This window comes from Alexandromys fortis, unplaced genomic scaffold, assembly GCF_014885135.2.
Source record: "Alexandromys fortis isolate MF-2015 unplaced genomic scaffold, M_Fortis_MF-2015_v1.1 scaffold_187, whole genome shotgun sequence".
NCBI lineage: Eukaryota > Metazoa > Chordata > Mammalia > Rodentia > Cricetidae > Alexandromys > Alexandromys fortis.
The window spans coordinates 2,619,098-2,643,423 of record NW_026068088.1 but is presented as its reverse complement, the minus strand read 5'-3'; the positions used below and the strand labels follow the sequence as shown (position 1 = coordinate 2,643,423).

Below are 24,326 nucleotides of genomic sequence, written 5' to 3'. Positions count from 1 at the left end.
AAAACTGGCAGGAAAACACAGCAGAATGAATGCAGAGTGATGTCCAGAACTGCAGGCGTCAGTGTGTACAACAGTATGTACAGATGTGGATGGTGAGACCAGGGAGTCAGTGTGTACAGCAGCACATACGGAATGTGGATGGCAGGGCCAGGTAGGGCACTGGAAACCTGAGTCATACCCCCAATGCAGAATCAACACCAGGGTTGACTCTGAAGGACTTAGAACTCTGGTTCTTGCATATACTAGGTACAAGACCCAAGCAAAGGCCAGTCTTGCCAAGTTCCTTCAATAAAGTAGGAATAAGCTAGTTATTCCTTAGGACTATTGTAAGATTAAATGAGACGTCACACATCACTCATCAAACACAAAGCCTGGCACAGGTTAAATATCAAGTAATAGGCATTAGCTGTTATTTTATTTACTTATTTTCCCGAGTCTGGTAAAGAGTGGAGCTTCTAATGAACACCAGCTATTTCTTTGTTATGCATAAAAGCAGCTGGGTGTGACATGTAACATGTCACATAGGATGCTGGGTGTGACAGGTACATGTCACATAGGATGCTGGGTGTGACAGGTACATGTCACATAGGATGCTTTCACTGGAGGAAACTAAGTGAAGTGTACATACATGCTCTTTCACTATTTCCAAAGTATTCTATAAAGCAGCAACTATTTTAAAATAAAATGTTAAAATACAATAATAGTAAAGGGTCAAAATGCAGATGCAAGAAAAGTCCTACCTGAGCTGATGTAGCTCATGCTGCCAGGCCAGGCTTTCCCGCCTAAGTTCCTCCTTCATCTTCTGCACAGTTTCTGTCTGCTCTTGATACTCCTGGAGCTGAGCCTTCAGTGGCCGTAGCTCAGTGACCTCCTGATTCCTCAGTAAGTACTGCTGCTGCAGGGTCTTCAGTTCCTCCAGCTTTAACCAGAGGGAGCAAAGGGTGACTTCCCATTCCTTACTGACCAGTCGCTCTTGCCACACAGGCACCACAGACTGTGAGCACCTTCCCACAGTCCACAGACGGCCAAGGAGCTGCCATCAAGGCTCCAGGGCCTAACCATTCCCTCCACTTCTACCCTACACCCCACCTCTAAGGTCCAAAGCTCCAACTTTGATCTGAGGCAGACTTAAGGGACCTACAGGTTATTGTGAATGGGGATGTAAAGAGTGGCTTCCCACTTACACATGTGCCCGCCATAAGCTTCTGTATTTATACATGAACACCAGCAGCATTTTCTTTGTTGCGGCTGTTGTTGTTTACTTGTTTATCTTGTCTTTGTTTCTCAATTCTCGGGCAGAACTCAGGCACACAGGCAAGGGCTCTACCACTAAGCCACATCCCAGCTGGACTCCAGCCTTAACTCAAGCTGAGCTGACGTCCACTATTGTAAAAAGGTGCACACTCTATGGTTAAGGACACTTGGATGCTAGAATTGGATGCCCTGTTTCTTGGATGAGAGTTGGTCTAAGTCTTTATTTCCCTCACCTATTAAATGAAGATTATTCAGCACTTTTCCTCATACAAACATGAGAATTAAATAAGTAAACAATGTGTCTCACACACAGGGTTAATGAATATTACGATGGACGCGCCTTTAGCAAAACTGCGCTCTATTTTAAAACTCTTTCACAATACCCACTAAGAGCTTGATCCAGAAATAATGTCAGGACATCTGGGGAAGACAACAGCCTTCAACACACACCTTTCACCACTCACAAACGCTAATGCTATCGTTCTAGGAGCTTTTTAAAAGGCACCAAACACAAGAGCAGGAAGACCACATGGGGAAGCAGCAACACACACTTGAGGCCGAGAAGCAGATGGGTAATGATAACTGACTTAACACATCTGAGACGGCTGGATCTTCAACTGGTGGTAGAGAAGCCAAGGACCCACAGAGCTTACTCTGCAGAATCTTCAAAGGGCTCGGGGATTAACAGCACCAGGTACCTCTGGAAAAAACGGTGATGGGTTGGAGGGAGGTGGGAGCTGAGGAAAGGACTAGAGAAGCAGCAATGCATCCACATTCTCAGCTCCACATGCTTTGGTACCCGCACTGAAAACCTAGTTTTACTCTCTGGAAAAGGTAAAGGACATGTCCCTGGAGCAGGAAACACCGGTCCAAGTTAGAGCACTGTTCATATAGCAATGAGGGGTAATGCACACTGTGGGTGCTCCCCACCAGTTAGGGCAGTTCTCTGAAACAGCAGGGATGGGCGATGTCCGCTGTGAGTGCTCCCCACCAGCTAGAGCACTACTCTAAACAGCAGAGATTGATGATGCTTGCTGTGAGTGCTCCCAATCAGTTAGAGTACGGCTCTAAATAGCAGGGGTGGGCGATGCATGCTGTGAGTGTTCCTGCTGGGTCCCTACTCAGCTTGGCGATGCTGGTTTCCTTCTGAACAGGAGATGAAAGAGCTCTCAAAAATCTGACCAGACCTTGCGGAACCGAAGACAACACTGGGGACCATTATCAATAAGCTCAACAAGATCACGCAGCAGTGAACGCACACCAAGTCCTCCCCATGAGCTTCTTAGAGTCTACTCCTCATGTGAATATGAAACAAGGATTGTTCTTGTCTAAAGAAAGGCTAACATCAGGGATAAAAAGCAACTGCTGAAAGAGGGGAATTTGACACATTAGCAGGGTGAACCACAGGCGCTGAGAGACAGGCGAGAATTCTGGCAACCACAACATTATAGCAGCAATAAAGAATTACCAAGACAAACTCACAAAAGCAGCAGCCAGTCAGGTGTGGAGGCACACAGCTGTAACCCTGGCCTTTGCGAGACTGGTGCAGGAAGATGTGAGTTTGGGGGCAGCCTGGACCACACGAACCCTCTAGGCAAGCTCATTATTGCTTATATATATTATATATATATTATATTCAGCTATAGAATAAGACCCCGTCTCAATAACAAAACAGGGATGGAGAGGTAGTTCAGCAGTTAAGAGCCCTCACTGCTCTTCCAGAGGACCCCAGTTCAATTCCCATGTTGGGCAATTCAAAATTGCCTGCAATTCCAACGCCCTCTCCTGGCCTCCACAGGCACCTGCACGTCATACACTAACAGATGAATTAAACAACAACAAAGCAAAACACCACCATCCTTGGAAAGGTAAGTTAGAAAATTCACCCAGGAAACAAGAAAAAAAATTACATTAAAAAAAAACAAGAAAAAAACCTTTCAAATTAAGAATCAGGGCTGGAGAGATGGCTCAGTGGTTAAGAGTACTGTCTGCTCTTTCAGAGGAACCCAGGTTCAATTCCAGCACCCACATGATGGTAACAACAGTTACTACGGTCTGAGGACATCCAAGAACACCAGGTATGCATGTGGTACACAAACACACATGCAGACAAAATAGCTAACTACACATAACTAACAACAACAACAAACAACAAGGTGACAAAAAAAATATCAAATGGGGTCAAAAGATAAAGCCGAGAGCTGCTGAGAGGCCTCATGTTATAGGCACTTGTGTGCAGGGAACGCCGAGAGCTGCTGAGAGGCCTCATGTTATAGGCACTTGTGTGCAGGGAACGCCGAGAGCTGGTGAGAGGCCTCATGTTATAGGCACTTGTGTGCAGGGAACGCGAGACAAACGGATTGACAAGCACTTTGGAAGTAGGAAGGCAAAACAAGCAAGCAACTGGGAAGTGTGGCAAGAGAATCTGAGATCTGGAGTGGCTCCCAAAAAGGAAGCAATGAGGAAGACATTCCCACCAACAAGATGCGGGGCAATCACTGTGTGCTGAAGAGCTGGGTCTGATGGCCTGTAGGCTAGAGACCAAGTAAAAGGCTGAAAAGATAGGACAAATCATTAGGTCTTGATTGGCAGATCAAGAGACGGATCCTAAGCTTCTCCCAGACAATCGTGTACCTTTGAAAGGTTCCTGGGCAGGCAGTTATACGAATGGGAGAGTTTGAGAATGACTTGTACACAAGCGCATTTATCCTCTACTGGAGAGGTTACGCGATGGGGGCACTGTTGTCAGAACTGCTGAAGGTAAAGAAGCTTCTCGTGGGTCAGAAGGTGAAAGGGTGGACGTTTGAGGCACATTCAGAACAGAATAAAATACCTTGCTGGTTAGGTGATAAAAAGCCAGAGTGACAGCTTTAAGGAACACTATCACTGCATGTTACAGAAACAGAAGAATAGCTTCCTAAGAGACTTGTCTCATCAATATTCAGCAGACAAAAAGTATGCAAGTAGGGCCGAGAGAACAAGACAGTGTCCAGGGTTCCCGAATGAAGCACAACTGACTCTGAATCAGCTGGAACCAGCCAGGACAAGGATTCTGACTCAGAACAGAGTGAATCCCAGCACGGCATGAACTACTGCTTTCAGGCATAATCATGTATGAGCATATGCATGTTCATGTTGGTGCAGGCACATGTGTGTATAGTGCTGTGTCTGCCTGGGGGTCAGGAGACAACTTTGGGTATATTCCTCTGGTGCCATACAGCTTTCTCCCCAATTATGTGTATGTTCAAGTGAGTGGGTATACATGTTGTAGGATATCACTTTTCAACTGGGGTCACATGTCGAATATCCTGCATATCAGGATTCATAATAGTAGCAAACTAGTTATGAAATAGCAATGAAATAATTTTATGGTTGGGGGTCAACACAACATGAGGAGCTGTATTAAAGGGATGCAGCATTAGGAGGGTTGGGGACCACTGGTGCAGGTGGCTCAGGCATATACAGGCCAAAGATTGGCATCAGGTGCTTCCTCTGTTTCTCTTCCTTTATATTTTGAGGCAGGGTCTGTTACTTCTTCACTGAACCTGGAGGTCTCCAGTGTGGCTTGGCTAGCTGGCCAGTGGGCTTCAGGGACCTGTCTCTCTGTGCGGTACTGGGATCCCAGATAGGTGCGACTACACTTGGCTTTTTTATGGTGAGCTGAGCATCCAAACATATGGTTGGGTAGCAAGCACTTCCTTGTTTGCTTATTTGTTTGTCTGTTTTTGAGAAAGTCCCTCACTAATCTGGCGCTTGTCTGCAGAGGCTAGGCTGGCTGGCCAGGAAGCCTCAAAGACCACCATGTATGGCCTTTTAATAAGGGTTCTGTGAATCAAACTCAGGTACAAGACAAGCTATCTCTCCAACTTCCTTTCTCCACTTTTGGAAAAAATTAACTAAAAGACAGCAGAAACAGGCATGGCGTTATGTATCTGCAATCAAATCTACTTAGGCAGCTGAGGAAGGAGGACCCTAAGTTTCAACATCAACATGGGTAGTTTAGCATAATAAATGAAAATAATAAAAAGATAACAGTAAGCCCGAGTTAGGGATGTAGCTCAGTGGTAAAGGATCTGTCTAGCATCTATGAGCCTTGGGGTCAATTCCAGTAGTAGAAAGGAAAGATGGAAGGAAGGAAGGAAGGAAGGAAGGAAGGAAGGAAGGAAGGAAGGAAGGAAGGGACAATAGTTCATTTCCAAACAATCATTAATTGAATAGTGATTTTAAAAAATGGTTTTGAGAGTCTCACTACACAGCCCGGCCTTGTCTTGAACTCACACTGGCCTCCTGAGTGCTGCAGTTACAGGCATGTGCTGGCATGCCTAGCAACACTTACTTAAGAAATCCCTTTAGCTTTGAACAACACTTCTAAGACAAGCTAGGTTCTTACTCCTCTGACCTAGCAGATGGTCAAGGGCTCAGCCGCCATTGTGAAAAGATACCGAGTGGCCCTGTGCTTTTGTCCAAGGAACCTGTGTGCAGTTCTGGACCCATTTACAGGCTATGCAAGGCAGCTTGCACAGATACAACCAATGCAGAGTCTGTGCAAAGAAAGTCAAGTTTGAAAACAGCAACAGCGTGTCTGTTTCTCTTAAAACCTGAACCATCAGGGGAATGTGTAGCAATGATGATGATTTTTACACGCAGATGCTACAAATAGGAACAGTCATCCTTTTCTATGGGAATAAAAATCAATTTTAAGAGTGGTTCAACACTTCTCAAACAGGTCTGAAACACACACTTACTAATCGATCTCTGTCGTTCTGCAGTGAAGACATAGCTTTTTTCAAGCTCTGCACTTCAACAGGGCTAGAGGCAGGCGCAGGGGCTGCAGCCCTCTGCTTTCCTTCCTCTGACTTCCGGAGTGTCTGCAGCTCACTCCACAGGTGATCTCTCTCACTCTGGAGACTGGCCATAGCCTTGGAAAAAGACTGCATTTTGTTGTGAGAATCTTCTAGTTGCGAAGACAAGTGAAGCAACTGTTTGTCTTTGGATATGAGCTGCTGGTTAAGTTTCTCAAGGCGGGACGAGCTGTCCTCAGTGGTGGTCAGGGGAAAGGCAGCTTGGGAAAGAAGGTCACTCTCTCTGCTTACGACCTTATGCTCTTTCAGCTGGGCCAGCTCCTTCAGACTGGCCTCGTACTTCTTCTTCAGGTTACCAAGCTCCTCAGTGGCATGATCTCTGCTGTCCTGCAAGGAACTCATTGACCTTCCGAAAGACTGGATCTGCGCGGTAAGATCTTTATTCTCTTTGGTTACCAGGAGTAGCTTCTGTTCCATGTCTACCAGGTCTCTGGCCAGCTCTGCCACCCTCTCTTCTGCCGTTTCTGTTTCATTTCGCATTATCCCTGCATCATGATGGAGATGCTTCAGCTCCTTCTTCAGTGCGTCCTCGATTTCACTGACCTTCCTGGTAGCTTCCTTCTGAACACTAACTAACTCCTCTTCCAGGTCTGCAGTTCTCTTCTGGGAAGAGGAGAGCGCCACATTTAGCCTTTGAACCTCTTCTTCTTTTGCTTTCAGTTGGGCACCTAGGGTACCTTCTTCCTGCAAGGCTGCCACTTGTCTCTTCAAGCTCTCAATCTCTGTTGACAAGCCTTGTTTCTCCCCCTGGAGGGCATCTGAGGACCATTGTAGGCTTTGCCTAGCTTCTTCCGACCCCTTCAGCTTCTCTTCTAGTTTTGCACATTCATTTTTCAGCTCTTTATTTTGCTGTAGCTGAGCCTCAAGCAGTTGCTTTTGCTGACAGTCTTTTATGGATATCACTTCGTTCAGGTCTTGCCTGTACTGGATCAGTTCGGCATCCAGCTTGGCATTCTCGGAATTGAGGTCATCCATGTGATTTCTGAGCCCTCGAATTTCTTCCTTCAGTTTGTTATTCTCAGCAGCAGCTTCTTGGATGAGCTGGTCTTTTTCTAAGATTATAGAGAGATGTCGATCCTCCAGCTGCTGGTAGTCACTTATGATGCGGTCCCGGTCATCCTGGAGCGAGGACATGGACTTAACAAAGGAATCCAGCTGAGCCCTCTGCTCCAGGTTCTCTTTCTTGATGTTTTCCAGTGTTTCCATGAGCTGATTGGTTTTCTCAACAGCCTTCTTGTTTTCCTCTTCTAAGGTGGCATTCTCCTCTTCCTCCTGGGACAACAGATTTTCTAGATTTTTCATCTCTTTATTGTGTTGCTGCTGCAGTTCAGCAACAGCTGCCTGGATCGCCTCCTCCTTGCCAGAAAGCAGGCTTATAACCTTCTGTTCCTTCACATTGATTTCATCCTGCAACTGATTGGTCAGCTCTCTGGAGGCCTTTAGATCAGTCTCAAGTTGTTCATAATTGAATTTACAATTCTGGATATCAGCTTCTTGCTGTTTTATAATTCCTTCCAAATTTTTCTTATCTTCTTTACATTTTTCTAAAGAGTCATTTAAGTCAGTTGACTGGTCTTTGAGACTCTTAAGTTCTGACTCCAATTTAGCTAATTCATTCATAGAATTGTGATACAGTTGCTGAGTCTCTTCTAATTGGGACATAAGCTCTTTGTTTTCCCCCTGCAGGGTATCACAAACTTTCTGTTGATGTTGGAGCTCTGTCTGGGCCTTGGACTCCCAGATTTCCTTGTCATGTTCAAGTCTATGAGAAGGGGTTGGGGGAGAGGAGGGAGAAAGAGGAGAGAGCTAACTATATAACATACTAATACATATACAAACACGATCCACCACACAGCAAAATAGCATACAGCTACATGACAGAGATTTGAATCAGGAAACTTATGTTCCCTATTTTAGTGATCAGTTTGAGACACTGAGAAGGAACTCAGCCCCAGCCCCACTGTTTCATTCTGCCTTGTTCCAGACAAGTCAATGGCCGGCTTCTCTATAGCTGCAAGCCTGGCAAAGGCAGCAGCAAGGAAACAAAAGGGGAGGAGTCCTGAGGGCGGGGCACTGTCAGTTCCTGAACTCGGAAGGCATCTTCAAGAGTGTGAGGATGGTGTTTCTAACTGGCATACAGAGTGGAGCTGATGCCAACTGTGGTGGTGAGGACAAGGCCACTTAGGACAGCAAAGCAGTCCTTTGGGAGTAAGCTGGTGGAAATCTCGACAGTAGGCAGGTTGTCAAGAATGCAGAGATAAAAATGAAGAGAGAGATATGGAAGAAAAACATATCAGTGGTTTTATATTAATGATTTTATGCTAATACAAATTATAATGAGTCACAAAAATGACTAAAAATGTCAGCAGGGAAAGAGGACATACATTCCAAGGGAATTTAAGACAAAAATTGCTTGTTTAATTCTAATTAAATAAATATAGCTTAAAGGTTTTGCCTTCACAATTATCTCTGGAGGGAAAAAAGGCTTCTTGCTCACCTGGAGATACTGATCTTCAATTCTTCTGCACGGGTGGTCATTTGTCGCAGCTGGTCCTTTAGAACCATGCAATTCTCCTCTTTTAGTCTGATCTCTTCTTCTTTGGTTTGAATGGCATCACCAAACTTCTGCTCCCATTTCTTGGCTTCATCCATCACCCTGTCACGGTCATCCTGGAGGGATGACATGCTCTTAGTAAAGGCTGCTAGCTGAGCCACAGTGCTGTCCAGGCTCTCCTGCAGCTGTTTCATTGCTTTGTCTTTCTGGGACAGAGTGACCTGGATCTCTGCAAGTGTGTCTTCCATGCGGACCCTTTCTCTGTGCAAAGCATCCAGTTTCTCTTGCATGTTCTTCTTCTCATCCAGGTGTTTTTCTTCCGCTTGCTCCAGTCTTCGCGCCAGATCTTCATCTTTCTGTTTCATCTGGCTCTTGACGGCTTCTTTGTTTGACTGAAGTTCCTTTTTCAGACGGAGGTTGTCCGCTAGCACTCTCGCGGCTTCGCTTTGCGTGTCATCGAGCAGTACCTTGAAGCTAGACAGTTCCTCTTGTGCCTTTCTGCGATGTTCAACTGCTTGCGCCAGATTTCCTTTGGTCACGTCCAGATCCTTTTGGGATTCAGTCTGAACAAACTCTAAGGCCTTAACCGTCTTCTCCAGAGTGCTGATCCTCTCCTGGTACCTAATGCAGTCCCTCTGCAGCTGCTTTACCTCGAGCTGTTTTTCTTTCAGCAGCTCCTGGAGCTCCTTTGCATGGCTTTGATTGCCAGGTCCTTTCTGGGCACCTTGTATCTTCTCTAAATACTCCTTCCGTATTTCTGACTCCACCTTGGTTTTCTCCTTAACCAACTGCTGCTTTTCTTCTTCTAAGTCACTCATGCACTTTTTAAGGTTCTGCATCTCAGATTCTAGTTGCTCGTTTTTTATTTGGGCATCCGTAACATCCTGGTAATAATTCCCAATGCTTCCATTAAGTTCTGCCAGCTGGTTCATTAACCTTTCCTCTAAGTCATCTTTTTCTTCTTCTGCCATCTCTTTCAGCTTGGTAACTCGGGAAAGTTCTTCTTGAATTTGCTGGTTTAACGTGTTTATCTTGGTGACTTCTTCCTCAAGTAGTTTCAGTTCGCCATCCTTTGCCGATATTTGACTCAGGAGGGCATTTTTCTCATTTTCTAGTGTCTGGCTAAGCTCCCTGTCACTCTGTTTCTCCATCTCTAACTCAGCGATTCTTCCCTTGAGTTGGTAAAGCTGCTGGAGGAGGTTATTGATGTCATCGTGGGAGCCCAAAGTCTCACTAGTGCCAGGCTTGGCACTGTTTGCTGAAAGAAGACCTTCCGAATCTTCAAGTTTAATGCTCACACTCTGAGTATCTTGCTCTTGTGATTTGCCTGCCAGAGCTTGTGTTTCTTCTTCACTGACGACATCCTTTTGTTCATCGAATTTCTCAGTGGCCTCTAGGCTAGCTTGCTTCAGTGCACTCTCTTCTACTTGAAGCTTCAGCTCTTGAATCTCTTCACTCAGAATGTTTTTCTCTGCCATTAACGCATCAAACTCCTTAGAAAGGGTTTTATACTCTAATTGTACCCTTTCTAGTTCCTCCTTCAGGCTGGAATTCGCAGAAAGAAGAGCATCCATGCTTTCCTTGGCTGCTCCTAGAGGCTGAGCCTCTGCTCTAAGCCGGTCGTTTTCCTCCTCCAGCTCCAGGATCTTCTGTTGTTTAGATTTAGCAAACTTTCTCATCTTCTCTTTCATCTCTTCCATTTCCTGTTCCGCATCCTGCAGCTGCTTTTCCATCTCCCTTTTGTCGGTCTCTGTGCTTCGCAACTTCCCCTGCAGTTCTTGCTTCTCTTGCCTCACACCTGCCACCACGTGCTGGATCCTCTCTACTTCGTTGCTCGCATTCTCGTAGGACTGCAGAAGAACTTCATGCTCCTTCTGCAGCTCCCTGTGCTTCTCTTGCCATTCGGTGCTCTCTGCAATGTTAGAGCATCTCAGAGATTCAAGTTCCTTCATCAGTTTTTCCTTTTCTTCGGTAACACCCTCCAGAGCTAGTTTCAGGCTTTCACAAGAGCCACCGAGGCTCTGGTTTTCGAGTAAAGACTTGTCCATTTCTACAATGAGCTTGTCTCTTTCTTCCTGAAGAAGGGCTAACTTTTCTAGGAATGCATCTTTCTCTTTATTTTGAACAGAAACCTGGCTTTCCACATCTGCGAGAGACTTGGTCAGGTGTGCCACAGCGTCTCTAGCTGAAGACAACTCCTCCTGCAGATTCTTGTTTTCTTTCAGCGCCTCCTTTCGGGAGATGAGAGCAGCCTGCAGTTTCCTCTGTATCTGCTGCTTTGCTTTAGTTTCTTCCTCGCCCTCATCTGACTTCTGCTTCAGCTCACAAAGTTCCACCTGGAACTGCTTTAGCCTCTCCTCATGCTCCTTAGCTTGCATTTCCAGCTGTGTGTGCAGGGCCCTGATCAAATGCTCCTGTTCCATCATCTCTGCCTGGACTTTGGTGAGAGTCTGTTCTTTCTCACTAAGCTGTTCAGACAGGTAGCTGACCTCTTCTTCCTTCTGCTGCATGTGCTTTTGCAGTTCATCTAGTTCAGGCTGTAAGGCTTTCAGGTGTTCCAGGTCAGCAAGTTTGAGCTGGCTGCTTTCCAATTCCTGCTGCAGGCTTTCCGCGTGGGCCTCTGCTTCATGGGAGGCTGCCTTCAACTTCTGGATTTCTAAACCCTGTTTACTTATCTGCTCTTGTAACAGACATACTTCTTCTGATTTTTGTGTCAGCTCACTTGTTATAGAACTAATTTTCAATTCCAGCTCTTCTTTCTCAACCTCCATTTCTTTCAGCTGGGCCTTAACCTGGGCAATAGAAACGGTAGCCTGGAGAGCTCCTGCATCTCCAGGGCGAGCAGGCTGAGTTGTGTGTAGGTCAGACTCTGCAGCAGCTTGGACAGGCTGCTGGTCTGCGTCTTCAAGTGAAACCTCTTCTAAGCCTTCAGTGGGAAGACCAGGTTCTTGCTGGCCAGTGCCTGGGAACTTTCTGTCCACAGACTCCCTCACTTCAATCTGCAATTGCCTTAGCTGGTCCCCAATGGTCTCATTTTCCTTACTCTGCTCATCAAATTGCCCTTGAAGTAGACTGTAAGCGTCCTTCTGTTTCCTGAGCTCCTCCCTTAGAAGTCGCTCTCTCTCTTGTGCCTTTTTTAGAATCACCTTCCGGGAAGCTAAGGCTTCCTGAAGCTTCTTTTGAAGTTGGTCCTTTTCCTTTTCAAGGGCTGCTATCTTGCTCTCCAGCTCTGGCTCCCTGTATTCTCCACCACCCGCACTGGGCGGGCTGCTCACCGCCGCTTCTTTTACAGGTGCTGCCGAGTCTCCATCCCCAGCATCCTTGGAGCCTACGGCTAATTTCTGAATAGTTGCTTGCTGTTCAATGATCTCTGTTTGAAGCGAATCTATTTGCTTTGCCTTATCTTGCAAGTTCTGATTCATCCGTTGGACCACAGCCTGTAGTTCTTCCTCTGCTGCTGTCTTTTCCTTTAAGTCTTTCTTTACGCGCTCTAGTTCCACTTCTTTTGCAGATAGTGTCTGTTTCAAAGAAACTTCTAGTTCTCGACACTTAGAAGTTCCACATTTTTCTGGGTCATCCTTGTTCTCTCCCTCTTTCTCCAGCTCTCTCCTCTCGCTCTCTCTGAGTGCCATCTCTTTCTTATACTCCTCTCTCATGTTGGCTAACTCCTCCTCCAGGGTATTGACTTTTTGTAGGAGCTCCTTCCGGTGGACAAGTGCTGCCTGGAGCTTCCTCTTCCTCTGCTCGCTCTCTTTCCTCAGAAGCTCCAGTTCCTGCTGAAGCCCTTCTCTACTCATCAGCCCCACTGGGCTTGCCTCATCCTGACTGTGATTAGAAACGGCTCCGTGAGTTTCTCCTGCCTGCTCCTTTTTTGCTTCTTCAGCTCTGGACAATAAGTTGAGCTGCTCCTTCAGAGTTTTGATTTCAATCCCAAGAGAAAACTTCTCTTCATTAAGCTGAACCATTTTCTCTGTCATACTGAAGCTGAGTTCCGTCACTTGCTGCTCCTTCTCCTGGATGGTTTGCTGGAGTGTCTCCACATCTTTCTTTTTCTCTTGTAAGAGTTGGTCCATTTTGGCTATTTCCAGTTCCTTCTGTGAAAGAGCCTGTGAAAGGCCTTCCATCTTACCTGCGATATCCTTCACGTGTTCTGCCCCCTCTAACACCTCACTCTCCTTCCTCTGCAGCTGGCTTTGCAGGTTTTTTATCTGTGTACCCTGTTGAGAAGACTGTAGTTGCATGTTATCCAGTTCTTTCTGTAAAGCTTCAATTTTCACATCCTTAGACTTGGCTTCTACGCTGAGGCTGTGGATCTGTTCTGTGAGCAGGTTGTGCTGAGTCTTCTGGCTTTCGTAGTCCAGACCTCTTTGCTTTTCTGTTTCTGCAAGGCTGCTTTCCAGTTCTTGGACCCGAGCCCTCAGTTCAGGTAAGACATCGAGCTCTGCCACTCGAGAAAGAAGCTGGTCTTTTTCCTCAGACAAAGTAGTGAGCAAGCTGTGGGCATCCTCTGCATCCTTCTTAAATTCTTCAGTTAGCTGGGTTAGGCTGCTAATTTCCTTAGCTTTCTCATCTAAATTTTTTTCATAAATCTCTTTTGCCTCATGAAGGCTTGTCTCCAGCTCCAAAATTTGAGTTTTCAGACTTTCCAGTTCATCCTGGTGACACTGGCAAAGACCTGGAACGGAAGGGGGCGTGTCCACACCGTCCAGCTTCGTGGAGCTCATTTCTCCTGCAGTGTCATGTGGATATCCTGTCTCAGATGTTGGAGGCTGCTCTTCAGTGCTTGCCTGCTCCTCTCTCTCAGGCCCTGGGACGCTGCTCTCTTCACTGAGCACTGAGGGGTCATCCCCCGCTGTCACTGAAAGGGCTCCTTCACTCTCCATCGGCTTCACTTCTTTCTGGTCCAGGACCTCAGAGTCCCCATCAGGCCTCTTGCCCTGAAGCTGTGACTTAAGAAATGCAATTTCCTCCTGAGCTTCTTTCATTTCCACTAATAAAACTGATAGCTCTTTATGTTTCTGAGAAAATATATTCTCTGGGACACCTTGTCCACTTTCTTCGGCATAATTGCTCTTGCTGAACTGAGTAACATCAGCTGTGTTGACCTATTAAAACAGAAATGAAAGAAACACCAAGGAAACTTTAACCAAATATTTCAGAAAGCATTAAAAATAGCCACTACAAACTAGCACTTCATGAATTTTCTAAAACTTGCAACCTTCTGGCTCAAAAATTTTTTATACCACAAAACTACTAAAATTTGTAAAACTCTGCATCTCCCACACTGAGCATGTAGGATTCAGTCAGCTCCACTCTGAGGTCTCTTTCTAGTCAAAAGTTTCAAGGAAGCTTGGAATCAATTTTCTAGATATTTCCCATACAAAAAAAAACATTCTTCTTCTAGGTTAAAACACCTAGTTATTTCTCCCAAAAACTGCTTTTAAAAAAGCAGGCAATGAATTAAACACCCCACCCATCCCATACCAAGGAGTAAGTTATGAGATTTCTTTCCCTAATCAATTTACTGAAACAAGAGAGTTGTACAAGTAAACAGAGTAAGCATTAGCATTGACAAGTTGACTACCAAACAAGCAGATGTGGATGAGTTGCCAGGATCAAAAAGCCCCAAACGAGCTCTGCTGGTCCTGGCACGGCAGGATGGGTGGTATGGCAATGAGACAGTCATTACAGATTCCATGCCATCTCGGAGGATGTTTGCTTGGGGAAGAAAACTAGTGAGTCTCATGAAGTAGTTAATTAGTTTAGGGTCAGTAAAAAACCCTGCCTTAAAAAATACAATGGAGAGAAACCAAGGAAGAAACCTGACAGTGATTTCTCTTCACACACACAGGCACGGGCACAGGCATGCACACACACGCACAGACACCATATACAGATGCACACAAACACAGCGGCATGGGGGTGTGCAGGTGGCTCACTGGAAGCAGTTCTTGCTGAGGATGCATGAGGACCTGAGTTTAGGTCCCCAGCACCTATGTAGATGCCAGGCATGGTAGTACCTGTCTTCTATACTCACATCCTTCTTCTCAAGTACTTTCTTGATAATTTATAATTTTTTGCTCTCTGCATGATTGAGATCATAATTCATAGAGCTCAAAAACTACCTCAGTACTGGACACAGGGGAACCCACTCTGTAGCTTCTTCATATTACATGCCCATGTTTCCATCACTACAGACAGGAGAGTCTACAGTAAAATCATCCCTGGCAGGGTTTAGTGTAACCAACTGCTTTTTGTTCGATCACCTAAGGGCTTTTATTTCCCTTTTCTTAACTTCTTTTCATATCATCCTTCCATTCCCTCCCCTCACTCCCTGCAATAGCTGAAGTTCAGTCCACTTCTGACTAAAGAATCAACTCACCCACCCCAGGAGGACATAGAATGGGAGCTTTGCTCTCTCTGGCCACTCCCACTCTTCCTCCTCCCTCTTCACTGACTTCTTTCTTCTCTGATTCTTTTCTAGTTCATCTCTGTGATCTCAAGGGACACTACCAGTTGGCTCTTCTATGCAATTTCTATGTTTTAAAATTCCTTTCCCTCACTACTGTTTGCTACTTATTTTCTGATTCTTTAGTCTTCCTTCCTTTCCTCTCCTTTCCTTTCCTTTCCTTTCCTTTCTTTTCCTTTCCTTCCTTTTTTTTTTTTTTGAGGCAGGGTTTAGCTGTCTTGGACCTACCTCTTTTAGACCAGGCTGGCCACAAACTCACAGAGATCCACCTCCTCTGCCTTCCAAGTGCTGGGATTAAAGGCGTGTGCCACCACCGCCCGGCTGTTTTTCATTTTCTTACTAGTCGCGCATCTTTCATATCTGTGTTGATATTTTTTTAAAGCTATGTTATCTTGTTTTCACTAGAAATCATTGGCAGGCCTTTAAGGGAATACTTTTAAGTATTCTCTTGAACAAATAAAATCCATTTTTAGTACAAGTCTTATCATTTTTAACTAAATAATATTGCAATTTTCTGAATTAAGTCTCCTTTGACAACTTTGTGAACAAGGCCTCCTTGGCTCCATGAAAAGGTATTGAATGTAAGTTTGATGAATAATTTTGTGTGGTAACTTGGCTGGATCATATTACCCAGATCTTTGGCCAAATGTTATTCTAGGTGTTCCTATAAAAGTATTTTAGTTGACATTAATGTTTAAAGCAGGAGACTTGTGTATGTATATATGTGTAGGCATGTGTGCATGTGGTGGGTCCACATGTGTGCACTTGTATGTAGAAGCCAGAGTTCAGTGTTAAGGGTTGTTCCAAACAAGTTACCTACCTACCTCATTTTCTGAGGAAGGCTTGGAGCTCCCCAGGTAGGCTAGCTGGCTGGCCATCAAGCCCCAGGGACCTATCTCTGTCTCTCCAGGGTTGAGATTACAAGCCTGAGTCAGCATGTCCAGGCTTCTAGAGCTCTGGGGCTCAAACTTAGGGTCTGGCATGGTACAGCAAGTGCTTTACCAACTCTAAATAAGGCAGATTATCCTTCCTAATCCTTTTCCATCACTTGAGGCCTTGGCAGGAAAAAAAAAAAATCAGTCCTATCCCCAGACTGGTGTAGGAGTTCCTTCTGTTGTGTGTTGCTTTCATTGGTTAATGAATAAAGAAACTGCCTTGGCCTAGTTGATAGGGCAGAATTTAGGTAGGCGGGGAAGACAGAATTGAATGCTGGGAGGAAGAAAGGTGGAGCCGACAGAGACAGATGTGCCAAATATTTCCCGGTAAGCCACTGCCACATGGCAATACACAGGTTAATAGAAATGGGTTAAACTGAGATGTAAGATTTAGCCAATGAGAAGTTAGAGTGCATGGGCCAAGCAGTGTTTTAATTAGTATAGTTTCTGTGTGGTTATTTCAGGTGTAAGCTAGCTGGGCAGCTGGGACGAACAAGCGGCCCTCTTCCTTGCAACACCCAGAAGCTCTCTGGACTTAAGTTTTAATGTTTCTCTATCAGATGGCCTCTAGCTCAACTAGAAGATTCTGCATTTCCCATTTCTAAAACTGTACCTCTTTGGGTCTACACAAGGCATCCATTCCCTGAGCCTGGAGACATGGATGAGCATACAATAACAACACTTGTGTTAAGAAGCCACACTGCTCACAAAGACCATTTAGGTTTACCAGTTGAGAGCAAGGCTAACTGTATATACCACAGCTAACAATGGCACTCAATCAATAGAATCGTATCAACTAATCAGGAGATCTTCACCATTCCACCCTCCATCCCTGCCGAGGCTCAGGGGAGGCCACAGGAGAGGGGGGAGGAGTGTAAGAGCCGAAGGATGCAGGAGTGCTGTGAAGTTCCGGTCTCTGGATGTGACAAGACTGTCACCCAGTGCAGCTGTGAGTCCCTCCCTGCACAAGAGCAAGCCTGGAAGAGGGTGGGAGCTCTCCAGGCCCCACCCCTTAATAAGGAGCTATCAGCACTTGATGGCTGTGTGGAGAGGGAGAGTCATTCTTCCTTGAGCGTGTTTCCCACTGGTAGGTTTCCTGTGCTACAATGGGTGGCCCCATACCCATGCACATATCACTAACACTAGTTGACTTAGGGGGTTATCAAAAAAAAAAAGACATGAAATTGGATATGGGAGGATTAGATATGGATTGGAGATGTGGAAAGAGCTAGAGGAGGAAAACTGGGGTAGATATGATCATATTTCATACATGTATATACACGTATGAATTCACAGAAAAAGAAAAATTAGAATTAAAAATTTGAATAAACATTACATAGGGATACCCTATCTCATCACCCTTCCAAAAAAAGTTGAATAAATAAATTTCAGGTTACAAAAGCCACAATTTTATAAAGGCTCTTTTGAAATATAATTCTAAGTAAATATTGCTAAATTCAGGAGATTTTATTTCATCTCTACCTAGAAACAGGCTGTGGTGGTTTGACTGAGACTGCCCTCCTCCACAGGCTCCTGTATTCCAACACTAGGTCCCCAGGTGGTGATGCTATCTGGAGAGGTTTAGGAGGTGTGGCCTTGCTGGAGGAAGTACGTCATTGGAGGTGGGCTTTGAGAGTCTGAAGACTGGAGCCATTTCTAGTTCACGCTCACTGCTTGTCACTCATCACTGCTCATGAGAAAGGATGTGACTGTGCTCCTTCCCGTCCCTGCCTGCTCCTGCTTGCCGCGATGAACTCTAACCCTCTGAGACTGTAAGCCAAATAAACTCTTTCTTCTTTAAGTTGTCTTGTCAGGTAAGTTTTACTACAGCAACGAAAAGTAACTAAAATACATAAGCACTCCTAAACTTGTGTTGGTTTAGAACAAAGAATTCCAAACATTAGGATAGGAATAAATGAAGAAATCTAATCTAAATGAATCTCTTAGATGTTATTTCCCTCCATTGGTGACACAGTTTTCTTTTTTTTAATTAATTAATTAATTAATTAATTAAAGATTTCTGTCTCTTCCCCACTGCCACCTCCCCTTTCCCTCCCCCTCCCCCAAGCAAGTCCCCCTCCCTCGTCAGCCCAAAGAGCAATCAGGGTTCCCTGCCCTGTGGGAAGTCCAAGGACCACCCACCTCCATCCATCCAAACTGCCTGGGCTCCCACAAAACCAATAGGTGCAGTAGGATCAAAAACCCATTGCTATTGTTCTTGAGGTCTCAGTAGTCCTCATTGTCCACTATGTTCAGCGAGACGGTTTTAACCCAGTCTTTTTCAGACCCAGGCCAGCTGGCCTTGGTGAGTTCCCGATAGAACATCCCCATTGTCTCAGTGTGTGGGGGTGACACAGTTTTCTGTCAGCATGAATAACTGTTGGATTTGCCACCTCCTAACTGAGATCCCATTGTGACTCCACCAGTGATCACTCACCTCGCCGACTGCGCCGTAGGACTCCCCTGCTCTATTCTGAGCCTCCAGAAGAGCAATTCGAGAGGACAGCTTTTCTGTAAGTCAAAAAGTAGTTTCTTTAGATAATACATGTGGAGTATTTGAAAAAGAAAAAAACAGAGTTGTAGTTGTATTGTACCAAGGCTACTTGAGATGCACAAAACAATGAAAAGGGAAGAAATACGCAAAGGAGTTTGAAAGGTTTGAAAGGTTTGAAAGGCCATCGATGCAAAGACATGTGAAGTGGAATAGCCACTTCTATGGGATAATTTGGAATTCTACTATCTTAGTTTATCCACAACCCTACTATGTGAATTGTGACAATGCTCCCAACTTCTACGGGATAATTTGGAGTTCTACTATCTTAGTTTATCCACAACCCTACTATGTGAATTGTGACAATGCTCCCAGTGGTCTTTAACAGATATTCAGACATAACGTTGAGCAATGAAAAGGAGCTGTGCAATCTCAACAATCAGATGAGGAATGACGACATGATGTGAGGGGTGCACAGCTGTATGGACAGCTGGGATCAGAATCCAGGGCTTACCTCTAGCATAGGGTACAATGCCCTGGAAGAGAAAACTACTCAACACTGGCGCTAGTACCTCCCATAAGCTGACAATCTTTCTGATAACAAATACACTAAAGAAAGAGAGTGTAGTTTCTATTCCACATCTCAGTGCCTTAACATGACCTACTGGGGCAGTCATGTTCTGACTTACTTATCCTCCAACCTCTTGTATTGTCCCTTTTAAAAAAAACTCAGAGCTTCTTTCTGCTCTGCAAACACATCATATTCATTCACATGTCACATCTGTTCTGCTCATTTCCCTGATTAAAATGTTCTTTGCATGACTGCCCTGCCTTAGCCATTCAGATGTCCACTTTGCAAAGAGACCTATCCTGACCTCTCTAACATGGCCTTTCTCTTCCCTGAGATATACTTGCAGTAGCTGATTTTATTTTTACCCTAATGTCTATTACTCTAAAATATTCTTTCTTATGCATGTTTATGACCTGTCCTACATCCTATGTTCACAGCTGTATCTCCAGCAAGTAGAATAGTGCCTGGCTCCTAAGAAAGGGAGAATATTCATGAAATGACAGTACATAGAATATGCTCAGACATTTCAAATCCCTGAGAAGGATTTAGAAGGATCTTAGAAATGGCTGTGCAAAAATGAGATGAAAAGAACGTGACAACAATGGAAAGGACAGCAAACACAAAAGCCAGTACAGAAATCCCTACGGCCAGTGTCCCCCAGAAGACAGAACTCTGTCCCCTGAGGGACAGAAAATGTAACTCGCAGACCTGTGAAGCATGTGAAAACCATGTGAACAAGATAGGGGCTGCTTTCGAAGTGGTAAAATAAGGATCCAGGATAAAGTTCCAAAACAGTACTGTCATAGGTGAGTTGAACTGTGGCTTTACCGTCAACAGGGGGATATTTCTAATGATTATGCATCATGCATAATTTCCGGGTAAGAGCTAAGTGGAAAACTATAAAAGGTTACATGGAGATACTGGATCTAGTATTATAAAGGTTACTTTATAAAACATCTCACTCCCAGAGGATACAGCACAGTAGTCAGAGGTACTCATTCTGTGGATCATGACCCCATTCCCAAATGAATACAAACTATGTAGACCCCTGTGGCGTTTCCAGTGTCTACCATAAAATGTAGCACTGAGAAGCAGCAGCACTATGCTCAGTCACTTGGACACACTGCTAGACTTATCTTGATAACTACCAGCTCCGCTCTCCGAGACCCCGAGAGCACAGAATCAGAAGAGTTGTGTAGAGAGTGCTAAGAGCAGCAGCGCCTCTGGGGTAAGAAGACGGAGTATCGGTTTGTGTCTATACATACCATTCTCAGCTCTCAGCTCCTCCAGCTCTGCAGAACCAAGGAGCAAGGCTCCCCTTTCACTCTCCAGCTCCATCACTCTCTTCTGCAAAGAGGCAATACTCTCCTCTGCGGCTGCCTAAATTATAGAGAGACAGAGAATTAGTGATTACCCAGTGAAAGCCTGCACTGATGCCCAGAGGGCCTTAGTACTTGTATCACCTCAAAGTTCTCCAGCCATGGGGATGCTTTAGAAACAGCATCTATCCCTTGGAATCTTTGGAGACTTTTTAAAGTCTGCAGATAGAAAAAGAAATAAAATATACCCCATAAGCTTCCAGCTCAGTGGCTTTTGAATCCAACTTTGCAGCCTGGATTATAAAGATAGAAATCCCAGGTCAACTGTGTGTGAAAGCATGATTTAAAAGTTCACAAGCAACACCTTAGAGTAGAGTGAAGCCAGCAAGCAGCAAGGCCTGGAGGAATATGAACACAAACAAGACTTCTCAAGAGGAGGAAGACCCATGAGTGCTGTACCACTGGGTTTTTTTCATTTACACTGAAAATGTTCTTCTGTTTAACTTATGTATCCAGAATGTTTGGCTCTCTTAGTGACAGGCAAGTATCTATGTTACTAAATCTTTAGATTTTTTTCCCCTTTCACACATTTTTTAACCCTCAAGGGGCTCACTTTATACAATTTTCCATGTAATCCCACAGACATTTCCATGTTAGCTATAGCATTTGCACAGCCTGCCTGTTCAAAAACCTTCACTATCGAGTAAAGAAACCGCAGGGGTAAGTTTAGGGCTTGGGATTTTCCTCTAGAGAAAAGTTTCTACTTTGTAATATATAAAGCAAATAAAACTCCAACAAAATCGCCATAGGTATTGTATCTGGAAAAATAAAGACTTGAGGAGAAACAAAGCTGCGGTGTGAGGAATCAAACAGGAAGAGCACCAGTCAAGAGGGTTAATCCTCTGTATGAAATCAGCCCAAATGATGTGACTATCAGGCCAACTCAAAACCACTAACCTAAGACAAAAATAACCAATTGAGTTTTGGGGCTCTCTATCACACACCAGAGTTTAAAGCATGGGTATATGCTATTGGCTGATACAAAGTAATCTAATGCTTCAAAACCTTAGAAACAACAAAACAGAACCTCCCAGACAAAACATTTATAACATCTAGGACAAAAGAGGAAACTGTGATTCATTCTCAAGAGAAAATATAACCAACAGAGACTAATCACAAAATGATACAGAGGTCGGATTAACAAGCAAGAACTTAGTTATTGTGGTGATAGCGGTTGATCCCGGGACCTTTGGGCAGGCTCGTCTGGTGTTCTACCGGTGAGTGACATTCCTATCCCTTGGGTTTTCTTTTTGAGTCAGAGCCTCACAATATAGCTCAGCAAGATGGCCCTGAACTTGAGATGTCCTGTGTCGACCTCCTGAGTTCTGGCCTTATAAGGATAAACTACCAGGTCTGGCTCCAAGCTAGGATTTTAAAGAGGATATTAAAACTATGATAAGACATAATACATCAAAAATGAAGGAAAAGACAGAAACATCTGATGCAGACAATCAACTCTATAAAACAAAAAAACTGAATATATAGAAAAGAAAATGATAATCATGAAATGGAAAATCTAATGGGCAGGCTTCATAGAAGAATAGAGGTAAAACAAGAAACGCACAGCGAACTTGAAGACAGAGCAACAGAATCTAAATAGTCTAATTATTGAAGAAAAATGACCATAGCCTCAAGGAAACATAGGGCATTAAAATATACTTTAGCTAGAGCATCAGAAAAATTAAGAAATGGCCAAGCTTTTCTCATGCGCAAGCTTTTATGTGTAAAAAAGGGGGACCTCAATAAAATTAAGAAACTTGCAAATAAACCACAACTGACTACATCACAAAATGAAAAAGGTCTTTTTACAGCTCAGTAGAGAAATGGTACTTCTATCTACAGGAGCAATCATTTGAATAATTACTCAAGAACTGCTGGGGGAGATGGAAGATAGAAGGCAATAGCATACATTTTTAAATGTCCTGAATGAAAAAGTGTCAATACAAAATTATAAATCCAAGAACAAAACAAAATGCAAATATAAGACAACACTAAGAGAATTTTCTCTAGCCGTGACCACAACAAGAATATAGTGGCTGCTCTCGAGAACCTGGTGTAGATGGGAAACAGAGCCTCAGAGGGAAGTATGTGCGTGATATTAAGTCAACATTTTCTCCTTAGTGTGGTTTAAATACTTGCAACTAACTGTTCACTGTAAAAATGTTAATGATGTGTGCTAAGATTTAAAACTTGAACATGAACAGACAGTAGATTCAGCACAGAGAACAGGGTGAGAGTATGTCATACAAGGTCTCTAGATCTTAAGTGATCGTTTAAGCCCTAAAAAGACTGCAATGTTAAGAATCTCTCTCTCCTGGCTCCTCTCTTTCTCTGTTCTATAAACTTAATGCCCTAAATGAGTTTTCAGACCATGTGCCCCAAAGTGGTTAACACAGGCAGAGCCTGGCTGGCCCTTGGTTTAAGGGAGACAGTTAAGAATCGAATCAGAAAAGTGACAGAGCAGATACTGCTAGATCTCAGCAGACCAGGCCAGTACATGACGTGACACAGCTGTCTCAGGAGAGCTCAGATACCCAAACCATCTACTCTACAAGACTAGAGAACAGCATGTTGTGCTGTGTGGCCACTCCTAACAGGCAAACCTGCGGACGCTAACCCTGCCTAGGGCTTCGGTGGTGGACCGCTCAGAGAAGTGTCTGCCTAGGGCATCAGTGGAAAGCTTAGTGAAGTGTCTTGCTTCAGTAGGGCAGAGCACTGATTCAAACTCTTCCAACAAGTGAGACCTGGAAAGATCAAGCTTTTCTTGAAGTAACAACTGAATCCCATTGAAGTTTTCACAATGTTTATGTGAATATGCAGCTAGTACTCATAAGCAATATCTGGCGCATAGGGAAGCCAGAGGATAAATAGATCCAGTACTGATACGGATGCTAGAATTAAAATAAGTACATCAAGGCAGTATTAGTCACATTCTTATATCTTCAAAAATCACAAATTAAAACAGCATCCCTGAGTGCTGGAACAGCTGCATCTACACTAACACACTCGGAACAAAGGGTGCACGAGTCAGAACAATAATCTAATGCAAAACAGCTTCCAAAGGATTGCAGGATTGAAACCCAGACATTCAATAGAGTAGATAATAAGCACCGAAAATATGGTGAAACTGAGGTCAAGGCCTATTAATACCCCAGTGTTCAAAGTCAATGATGAAATCTTAAAAGTAAAAGAAATTTTAAAAAGAGATTTTTTTTTTTTTTATCAAAAACAAAACAGCAGAGAAGAGAGCTGAGAAGTACTCAAAGTGTTGAAAGCAAAAACAAAACAAAACAAAAAACCAACCCGGTCAAGTAGAGTTCTACAGTTAGCACAAAGTACACAGCTGAGATAAGAGTGTAATTAGCTACACAAAAGTTGTAGAAGCCCATCTGTGAGCACACACACACACACACACACACAGATACACTCCCGACCACACCCATAGAGGAGTTAAAAACAGTCCTCTACACAGGATGGCATTGGATAGAAATATGTAACTCAGGGTTAGAAGATTGTGGGGACTTCCACTTACTTTTATTAATAAAATTTCACTAGAACATGATTGCTACCATGCTTATTTTTAATTTTATCTCTGCTTTTCTCTACAATGGTGATTTAAAAGAATAAATGCAACAATAGCTATGAATCACAAAACAAGCAAGAAAAGGGTCCATAAGTTAACCATGCAAGATTATGGTGGAAAATGGAATAGTAGTTCATGCTAGAGAAGGTACTGAGTAGGGTGAGGACAATATGGTTCACCTTATTAAGAGTTTGGGTACCATAGCTTAATGCACCTGACAAAATGTCC

The 24,326-nt window shown here is 44.1% G+C and overlaps 1 protein-coding gene across 1 annotated transcript in view; it reads right to left on the bottom strand.

Moving 5' to 3' along the window:
• Positions 1-24,326, bottom strand: part of Golgb1 (golgin B1) — a 63,986-nt gene that overhangs the window by 9,454 nt on the left and 30,206 nt on the right. Inside the window, 5 exon segments of the mRNA XM_050122343.1 lie at positions 741-919; positions 6,000-7,878; positions 8,614-13,775; positions 18,512-18,585; positions 20,402-20,516. Of these exon segments, the coding sequence (XP_049978300.1) occupies positions 741-919; positions 6,000-7,878; positions 8,614-13,775; positions 18,512-18,585; positions 20,402-20,516 (7,409 nt within the window).